This window comes from Helianthus annuus, chromosome 16, assembly GCF_002127325.2.
Source record: "Helianthus annuus cultivar XRQ/B chromosome 16, HanXRQr2.0-SUNRISE, whole genome shotgun sequence".
In the NCBI taxonomy this organism is placed as follows: domain Eukaryota; kingdom Viridiplantae; phylum Streptophyta; class Magnoliopsida; order Asterales; family Asteraceae; genus Helianthus; species Helianthus annuus.
Genome location: NC_035448.2, coordinates 171,202,420 through 171,213,321, shown reverse-complemented (window position 1 = coordinate 171,213,321; position 10,902 = coordinate 171,202,420). Strand labels below are relative to the sequence as shown.

The 10,902-nt window shown below is 35.9% G+C and overlaps 1 protein-coding gene across 2 annotated transcripts; it reads left to right on the top strand.

Moving 5' to 3' along the window:
• Positions 1–335: 335 nt before the first annotated feature.
• LOC110916719 (calmodulin-binding receptor-like cytoplasmic kinase 2) lies at positions 336–3,990 on the top strand. 2 transcript variants are annotated; one of them, XM_022161406.2, is made up of 6 exons: positions 336–666; positions 2,189–2,424; positions 2,545–2,713; positions 3,046–3,135; positions 3,253–3,554; positions 3,651–3,990. In XM_022161406.2, exons 1-6 carry the CDS (start codon positions 414–416, stop codon positions 3,855–3,857), a joined length of 1,257 nt encoding a protein of 418 aa, XP_022017098.1. In that variant the 5' UTR covers positions 336–413; the 3' UTR covers positions 3,858–3,990. The 2 variants fall into 2 exon arrangements, with proteins under 2 accessions (XP_022017098.1, XP_022017097.1); XM_022161405.2 differs by having other exon boundaries at positions 337–666; positions 2,180–2,424.
• Positions 3,991–10,902: the final 6,912 nt, after the last annotated feature.

Genomic DNA, 10,902 nt, shown 5'->3' with positions numbered 1-10,902 from the left:
TACTTCCTAATGAGGTTGGAAGACTTACAATAATACCTTTTAGAAGTGAGATCTCACATTCCAACCTAAGAAAAAAATAATTAATTTAAGATTATTAGATTAATAGAGTTGGAGCTAGAGTTACCATCAAAAATAAAATCACACTTTATTTAATCACATAAACCATACAAAGAATTTTAGTCATTCCCTCAAAATTAAATAAAGGTAAGATAGATATTAAAAAAAAGCATTATGACAAGTGGCGCATATATCCAGCTGGACTATTACTATTGTAACATCGTTTACCCAGGCTCACGTTAGCACCATCCACCCACCAACACATCAAACTCAAAGTCTTCCTTCCTATACAGTCCAGTAGTCCACAACACTTTGCCCCGCCATATTCTCTCTCTCTCTCTCTCTCTAACACCACCATGTACGGCCGCCGGAAAGACAGCTCCGACATCCGTACACCTGACCGCTTTAGTTATCCTCCTTCACCGTCACCCAGCTCCTATTCTACCTCCTCCGGTAGATCAACTTCTGGCCGGAACCGAGTTAAAGGTGCTGCGAGATCGGTTGCCGGAGTTTTTGTTGCGTGTTTTACGCCGCCGGGGGAGGAGGATACGCGTCACCATAGCTCCTCCGTGTACGGTGGCGGTTCTGATACGTTTAGTTCAACGTCAGGTAATTGATTAATATTAATTTTGAATTGATCGGTATATATTTCTTGAGTTAATTTTGAATTGATCGTTTAGTTTTGAATGTTATGGTGTGATTATGTTGTCATTGCTTGTACTTGTTGTAATACAAGTTGTACGGTCTGATTTAGTCGTTCGTTTGAATTGATCTGTCATTGAGAACTTGTATTTAAAAAATTATATATATAATATTGTTAAAATGTTATATAATGTGTCGTTGTTTTTTTTTCGAACAGGGATATACTAAAACAAAGAGATCATGTTTGGGTATAAATCTTTATTATAATTTTTTTCGTGGTTGTTTAATTAAAACAAAGTGATGTGCAAGTTGAAATCTCAAAGTGCATGCATTGGTGTATATTGTTGTATTTATGATAAAATCAAAAAAAAAAAGAAGGAAAATTGGATGTTTATAGTTCAAACTAAGGCTGGCAAATCGTGTCTTAACAGGTTTAACAAGTTTTTGACGGCGCGCACAACATAAGTTTCAAACATGATTACGACTCGTTTAACTACTTTCTACCTCATGTTTATAAAACAGTTTTGTGTTTTATGTACAAAGATGAATAAATGATAGATCCTAACATTGTAATTTTAATTATTTTAAAAATTTAAAAAGTCAAAGGGTATATTTTTCAGTCAAACAGATCTAATCGTGTCTTAACAGGTACCCAATTGCCAGCCCTTCACTTCAAACTATGACCCATTAGCTGATAATAATCCATAGTTATAGTTTGATGACCCTTCCAACTTTCACTTATGTTGCCAAGGGCAATCCTAGTAGCATAAGTGTCAAAGAATCACACTCTATTTCGCTTGTACGTTTCTTCATCGTGTTCATAATCATCATTGTGAGAGAAATGTGCGCTTCTTCATCTTGTTCATAATCATCATTGTGAGAGAAATCGAGTGGGAATCATTTATAAATATATGATGATAGTAATAATGTTAATGGGATTGCTCTTGCAACAAAAGTGAAAGTTACCACTTATAAGCATATTAGTCAAATTGTAAGTATCGATTTATTATCGATTGATAAATTATAATTTGAATTATTAAGATCCAAGTTTATGAATAACAACTATAAATATTATATAGTAGATGTGACTTAGGCTATAGCCTAGTGGTTGTCAAAAGAAATTTTTAGGTCTGGTGACTTCCGCCCCCCAGTCGGAAATCTCAAGCTTCGCCACTGCAACCCACCAACCCGACTAACACGTCTACAATTTGGACATTACTCACCATACGTCAACCCATCTCACACCTTTAGATAAATGAGTTAAACAAGTTGCGTTCAGGTTACGAGATTTTAACAAGTGTGTGTGGACTAGTTCAATATTTTTTACCCGAATAACAATTCTGGTCATGGTCAGATTGAACAGTTCAACTTTTATATGATCTTGTGAAATTTTAAAGTCACATATGAAATACAATCATGTTGTATTTTCAGAGCATATTGTTCCATTATGCTCAAAGAGTAGACATGTTTGATTTCACAGATGTTTCAGGGGCTTCTGATTCCACCGATGGAAGGAGGCGAGGCACACCCCGTGGTATATACGGAACCCGAAACGATTCTACTCACTTGAAAGAGCCGGGAAGTACTAAGTTCACTATTGCGGAAATCCACCACGCAACAAAGAACTTCTCCCCGGCCCTTAAAGTTGGACAAGGTGGATTCGGGACTGTCTATAAAGGTCAACTTCAAGATGGAACCCTCGTCGCCGTGAAACGGGCCAAAAAGGTCTGATCATCTATATATATAGTACAAACCATTTAGATTGTCAATAATGGCTGGCTCCAATACTATTTGTTTAGACCATTTAGATGTTGCTTAATTTTGAGTTTTTGACTCTTTGTGTAGAGTTTGTATGACAAGAACCTAGGAGGCGAGTTCCAGAGTGAAATCCAGGCGTTATCGAAGGTGGAGCATTTGAATCTAGTGAAGTGCTACGGGTACTTGCAGCATGGAGACGAAAGAATCATTGTTGTTGAATACGTACCGAATGGAACACTTCGGGAACACTTAGATTGTGAGTTGTCCATATTCTTATGTATAACTCACATGTTCTTTCCAAATAGTTGCATTTGGGCTCTTCAACAAACCATTTGAGATGGGCCAGCACCAATTCGGGCTTAAGCCAATAATAAAAGCGGAGCTAGAAACTAAGCTCGTATTTGGCTTGCATACAGCTCAGCTCACGAGTTGGCTCGGTTGAACAGCCCTAGTTCCATTCCAAATGTAACTTGGTTCTAATGTATATTTACCGAAAACAAAACAAATGTGATTGTGCAATGACAGTCCTTCAACTTTCATTTTTTTGTCAAAAAGGTCCCTCAAATAACAACTATCTAACAAATGCAGGTATCAAGGGCAGTGTTCTTAGTCTTGCCTCTCGTTTGGATATCGCTATAGACGTAGCACACGCCATTACTTACCTACACACCTACACAGGTACGCTTATCACCTTAAACCCGAACCATTTATTTCGTATTTAACCAATATGCGTCGATGAATTATACTTTATAACTACTAAGTTCTTGATTTTTGATTGTGATAACTTGGAAGCAGACCATGCTATAATCCATAGGGACATCAAGTCTTCAAACATCCTGCTCACTGAAAAGCTAAGAGCCAAAGTTGCGGACTTCGGTTTTGCACGACTAGCAGCCGATGAAGAATCGGGCCAGACCCATGTGTCAACTCAGGTTAAAGGGACTGCGGGCTACTTAGATCCCGAATACCTGAGGACATATCAACTTACAGAAAAGAGTGATGTTTATTCATTTGGTATATTGCTTGTCGAGCTAGTTACGGGTCGAAGGCCTATTGAAGCAAAACGGGAACTTAAAGAGCGCGTAACGGCTAGATGGGTATGTGTGTGAAATGACAAATATACCCTTTCGGCTTTTCTCTATATATAGTTTAAGATTTGTGTAATTTCTCATTCCGCTTTATGGAAATAACAGGCGATAAAGAAGTTTACAGACGGACATGCGATTACGGTATTGGACCCGAATCTCGAAAAGTCGGACGCAAATGGTTTGGCACTCGAGAAGATTCTAGAACTGGCTTTACAATGTGTTAACTCTCATAGAAGAAACAGACCGATCATGAGGAGATGTGCTGAGGTTTTGTGGAACATCCGGAAAGATTACAAAGAGTTGTTGGATTGATATTTCTATATTGTGTGTCCGGTAGAGGATCCTGTACATTAATCTAGAAGTGTGAGAAGTGTATTATAACACTATATATAACACTATATAACAACATATAAACACCGTATAACACTATGTAACACCATATAACACTACGTAACACTATATAACAAATATAACACTATATTTTGTCTGATAGCATGTCTATGGTAGATGTATAGTGTTATATATTGTTATATAGTGTTATATGGTGTTACATAGTCACTCATAGTGTTATACGGTGTTTATATGGTGTTATATAGTGTTATATATAGTGTTATAATACATTTCTCAGACTTCTGAATTAATGTACAGGATCCCTACCCTTGTGTGTCCCATCTTATAATATCAAGTGTATTTTAACGTCTCTCTCTCTCTCTCTCTCTTTTTTTTTTTTTTTTTTTTTTTTTTTTTTTTTTTGTGAAGGCTTGTTTGAGGTGTATATATACACATGAAAAATGGTACTTTTGATTGGTGTCAACCATTTTTACATATAGAAGAAACTATTGTTGTTCAAGTGTAATATGTTAAAGAGTCGATGTTTTTGTACGTATATAAATGGTTATAGAATGCTTGTTTTGTACATGTGTATTTTCTAGTATGTTGATTGTTTGGTATTGTATTATTAAAGAGTTGCATGATTTGAAGCGTTGTTAACCAACATACAAAAGCATTAGAACTGAGAAAAACGAGTTAACTCGTTGAATCACAAGCTCAAGGCGAGCCAGATACGAGCTTAGTTGGCTTCGTTAGAAAATTAGAGTTGAGCTGGATTGATTAGTATAATTACAAACTCATCGGTAGCCCGTGCACTTTTGGCACACAATTTCTTAATCGTTGACTACTCCCCCGAAGGATACGCATGAGTGACTTGGAGCCCACACAATTAACACGTTTTTTTGAGTAGACACAATTATCAAATATTTGGTTCGTTATTGACTATCATGAGATCTTTTCTTATAGATGGTAAAGTCATATGTTTTTCCCAATCCATTCTTGCATGAATTGCTAAAAGCAACAAGTTCATCGAACTTTAAGCGAATCATTCAAACTAACTTTTCAAATTAACGAGTTTTTCTCTCTGGAATATCCACGTGCCCTATTAATTCTTTACAACGCGCTCTATTTTCTTTAATTGCCACACCATGACCGAAAACCAATATTAATCCAAGAAGCGCAAGACCATATAATATTTTAATAATTGAGTTTTTAATGTTTGGATCCATATTTTGTTTCTAATTGTCTTAATCTTAGCATCCATATCTCACTGCTAAAGAATTGTTTATACCTAATTGTAAAATAAAGTTACTGATATGCCCCATCTTTTACCTATTCAAAGAATTTTCGTTTCTCAAAATAGTTTTTCCTTTACAGAAAATTGTCTTTTTTATTAATGGAAAAAGATAAATAAGTACATGCAATACCTGAAAATAAAGCACAGCAAGTGCCGACATCACATGCATGATATAATCCACTATAAACTCCACTACACCTGTCCACTACACCTGTCTACAAGTGTATATCATTCACTCGTCAAAATCAAATTATTAGTTCAACTTTGACTTTTGAAAGAGTCAAATATCAAAATTTTCATTCTTCAACTTGATATCTGATATGGATTAATAAAGGTACTAATAATCACATATTGGTAAAATCTTATTTACATATGGTATATACGGACCGTATAGGTAAAATGAACTGACAAAGGCAGTGCCTGAGTGTGGAAGATGTACAAGTTGATCGCCCGTATGAGCGACAGAGCGTGAGACCACGTGTGATACCTCCACCGGGGTGGAGGAGAGACTGGCTCAGGTCGAGTCAGATGTAACTGCTGTACGGGTGGACATATCCCGTATAGGTGTGGACGTATCGCGTATGTAGAGCGACATACAATGGATGGTGGAGGCGATTATTGCTATGCATTCTGGCACGTCTTTACCTCCACGAGCTAGCGCTGCACCACTATCACCGTCGCCGTATCTGCTTATTGTATTTTGGTTTGTTGTTTTACCTTTGAAACATTGTCAATATTAATCTTATGTTTACATTTGGGGCTTGTTTGGCTAAGCTTATTTAACTCAAAAAGGACTTTTTGTTTAAAGGACTTATTGACTTATGACTTTTTGAAAAGACGTTTTTAAAAAAAGTGTTTGGATTAGCTTATTGGGTGGGAAAAACCAAAATTACTAAAAAGAACATTCTTCATATTGAAAAGTTGTTTGATGGGAGGTAAAAAAAGTTGTTTGGTAGGGGGTAAATTTGTAATTGTGTTGAAAAGCTCTAAAAAGTCACAAATTTCTGATTTTTAAAAAATGACTTTTTCTCCCTACTAAAAAGTTGTTTTGAAAAGGACTTTTAAATTAGCTTTTGACTTATTGACTTTTTGAAAAAGCGAATAAGTCAATAAGTTGGTTAAAAAAGCTTAGCCAAACATGCCCTTGATCTTGTTTGTTTGATAATTGTTATCGTATTGTTTATCCTATGCACATGCACATGTTTTGTTGTTAGTAAATGTTTTAATTATTTAAAACTCGTAGTATTAAGAGCTCGTAACATAATCCAATATATAAAAAATAATACGACAAATACTATTGTAACATAGATGTTTCACATAATAAAGTGGAAAATTATTCAACTCGTAACATAATCCGATATATCTAAATAATACGGCAAACGCTATATAACCAATTACTAAAACTTATTAAACGGTTTTTCGGTTTAAAAAAAATATATATATTTATTATATACGGGTCGTATAAGGTTATACGGCCCGTATACAGGTGTTAAACAACAAAAAATCTGATCAAAACTCATAAAAAATAGACATCAGGTCGTATAACATTATATTGCTCGTATACAATTGTATACGGCTCGTATAACCTTATATGACCCGTATACATGTAAAACCAAAAAAAAAAAAAAAAACATTCCACTGCATCTATTTCTGTACAACAACATTCTATATGAGTCGTATAACGTTATATCACCTGTATACAACTAGGGATGTGAAAATAAGAAAATAGGGGTGTGATATTAAAAGGACCATTAATAAAACATTATGTTCTCATAATGTCAAGTTTAATGATTAACTAGGAAATTATTTAACGCTTTTGTCAGGTATCTATAAAACAATTTATTATGATGGGCAAAAATCAAAATCGTAAATTATATATCATGATTTTGCAGCAAATAATTTTTTTGAAAAGTTAACTTCATTAAAAACACACCACACCCGAAAACCGGGGAGGCCCAACACACACACCTTACATATTTACAAATTTACACCAATCGACCCATGAAATAGAGCTACCTTTAGATCTATATTTGAACCACAAGAATCCTAACGACCGAACCTCACAAAACAGGCTATCGACTTTGACTTCCGATCCGGAAAACACAACCTTGTTCCTGGCCGCCCATAGAACCCAACAAGAAACAAAAATGATACCGTGAATGATATGCTTAACCCTCGGGATGATTGCGGGGCCATTGTGAAACTCCACCAAGTCTTTGAAAGTAAACGCGAAAATAGGGGGAATACGGCACCATCTACTAACCTTTTGCCACAGGATCGAAGCCATCACACATGAAGTAAAGAGATGCTCGACAGATTCGTCTACCGATTTACATAGAGGGCAAAGGGCATCCCCCACTCCAATCCCCCTCCGACGCAAAGAATCGATTTTGCAGCAAATATGAAACACACAATTTTACCGGAAAAACTTTCTAGAAAAGAAAATTTGTAAATTGATGGTTTTAGAAAGGAAGCTAATGTAATTTTCAATTCGAACACAAGGTGTGGAACGTGGATCAACAACGTTTATGTTTTTTTACGTTGCACACGTCACACCGTCGATAGTGTTTTGAGTGGCGTTTATCGATGGGGGTATAATTCTCCATCGGTGTTGTGAATAAATGTGTGTCAACGTGACGCGTTATGAATGGGGTGGCATATAGCCATTAGACCCCAACGGCATTATTTAAAAAACTGATTTAAAAAAATATTATACCACATCTATATAAAACCTCAACACTTTTCACCATTTTCACCTCACTCTCTTCTTCCTGATAGCTTTTGGTTATTGAATCGTTGCCTCTTCTCTATTCAATATTCACAATATATAGCAGATTACAACTTGATTTTAGGCCCAATCATAGCTAACAGATTACAACATGATTTTGGGCTCAATCATAGCTAACAAACTTTGACTAATAAACGTCTGATAATATGCACAAGATATAATATTCTAAATATACTAATACTTCCCCGCAGTCGAAACGGGAAGCTCTCGAATGTTGAGACTGGACCTATGTAGGATCGTTTTCGGACCCAAACGAGTCGATCAGAGGTGTTCTATACAATATGAAAGGCGGAAACAGACATATTGTGTGTGATTCAGCTTCAATATCACTTTTAACTGTCTTTCTATTGATCTGGTAACAATTACAAATTTGTAGACACTTCGACAGAGCTTCGCCGTCGGAAATACTCAAGTTAATTTCGTACCAACTGACACGAGATTACACATATATATAGCCTATCTAATTCCGTATGAAACACACTCACACGATATTACAGTTCATGCGGAATTAAGACTCGAGCGGAATTACCATCTAATTCCGTGCGGAATTACTTGATCATCTTCATGCGGAATTAGAAGCTTCGTGCGGAATTAACTTTTTGTTATTCTTTCTCGATCTCCGTGCCACGAGCAATGCAAGACTCGATACAAGACGAAGTCGACAGACGCATGCACCAACAGACTCCCCCTCGAATGTTGACGAGTCTACTGTGTCGAGTCTTTGCCACCTTCAGTCTTTATCAGTCTTTGGCTCTTCTTCGAAGTATTTAACATTGTAAAGTTTCCTCAAATCTTTCTCTTCTCTTCTCTATCAGTACCAACAGACTCTCCTTGAACTCTTTAACCAGGATCTGTACTTGGCTCTTGCTTCTCTTGATCAGATCTCTTGATTCCTTACGTTCATTATCTTTCAGAATCGGAACCTGGCTCATATCTACTCAGGTATCTTCAGACTCCCCTTTTCGATATGCTGTAATCTGGATCGTGACCTGGCATACAATCTGCCTCAGGAATCGAAACCTGGCTTTCTTTAAACACAAGCTTCCCAGATCCAGCTCTTTCTTAAACCTGCACAACCTCTACCTCAGAATAAATCTCAAAATGACTTAACACTATTAAACTCTTATAAACCACTTGAAAAAATAGAATGATTTAGCATTTTAAAGTTTTCTGATGACCACTTATAAACCAAAGATTCAAAATCTTTTCTCATTTCTCACAATCTCCCCCTCAAAATGATTATCATGTTTAGCACTTGGAATTTTGAAAATCAGCTTTTCAACACCAGTTGTCAAAAATCTTTGGATTTTCAAAATTTAAGCTAAAACACACTTAAAATCTTTTTGGAATTTTTGATATAAAATGCAGTAAAGAAATATTTACAAACAATCTTTTTGTGAGTTTGTGTAAGAGGATCATATCAGTTAATGAGATAAATCACAAACACCGTTAAGCTTTATTTCATTTTAAGTTCTAAACAATTCACTTAGATTGTCAGTATATTGGTCCACTTAAATTTTCACACAAAGTTCAACTGTTTCGAGATACGAGATTAATGTCTTAAGAACTTAGCTTATTCGCGTGTCCCACCACTTGAATATACTCCCGTATCCAGATCCCAATATTCAGTCTTACAGGTGAGTATACCTAGATGATATCTGTTAAAGGGTTAGATACGAAATAGTGAGAGCTCAGGTCAGAACTTCCATTCAGCAGAGAGATGACGGTTCGACTTGGTGTGTCCCTTTTAGAGGATCTTTTCTTCAACAGCATATGATTGACATTTTACAATGTTTTATCATTTTTGTGCTGAGGGCGATGCTTTTATTTCAAACAAGCAGAAAGTATTATACGGGGACTAGGCCATTGCTTCTGCAAAATCAGAAGTCCTGGGATAATACCCCAGATATCACTGAGTATAAAGACCTAGTAGTTCAGAAAGAGGGACCTTTCAACCAAGATTTCGGGGGTTACCCATATATCCAAGAAATGTTCCTCACGAGATAAGCAAGTTTGAAATTTAGATTTATATCTCGAAAACAATTTACTGAATGTGTAAAAACCTACTGGCATATCCGCAGTGAGATTGTTTATCACATTTTTTACTTTACATTTCTTTAGCGTGTTGTGATAGTCCACTGATGTACTATCATTTCATCTTTTTATAACAAAAACTCATTTTTGAATTTTATCATGTTTTTGGATTTTTCAATTTTCTAATGTTTTTGGATTTTCTGAAATTTCTTACTCCCCCTAAAATTTAGAAACAATTAAAGAAACTTGAAAACAAACTGTACAAATAAAATGACAACTGTTGTGAATTGCTTCAAATCGCCATTCACTCGGCATAAACAATCAGAACTCCCCCTTACAACAAACTATTTTCTCATTTTGATTTCAAAACACTTAAGTTTGTTTTAATCAGAATGATTTTTCCGGAAAATAAGTTTTGTTGATTTTAAACAACATGTAGGATAGGGGATCCATTCATCACATTGTTTATCATTCATTTGAAAGAAAGATAAATCAAGTACAACTTAATGTCCCTGATGAATCTTTAAGATTCAGTACCACTTGTAAGAAAAATGCCGATACCTACTCCTCACTTACCAACCTGGGAGTTCCGGCAAAGTCCATCACCTGCAAAAATTTAACAAGTTTAAGATTTTCTCAAAAATCAACTTTATCAAGAATGATGCCGATTCCTGCTCCACGATTACAAACTTGGGAGCTCCGGCAAGTCAGGTTTTTCATTCAAAAAAAATATCCACCCAAGCCTGACCAGCTTTGGGTGATTCCGAGCTACCAACACTCGGTTTCTTACCTCCCATTTTCTTCTCATAGGACTCTTTAACCCCCTTTACCTTACCATCAATCATTTTACCAAATATGTTCTGAACAGTGGGGTTAAAGGGCCTTTTCAACATCAAAAACCTTTTTAT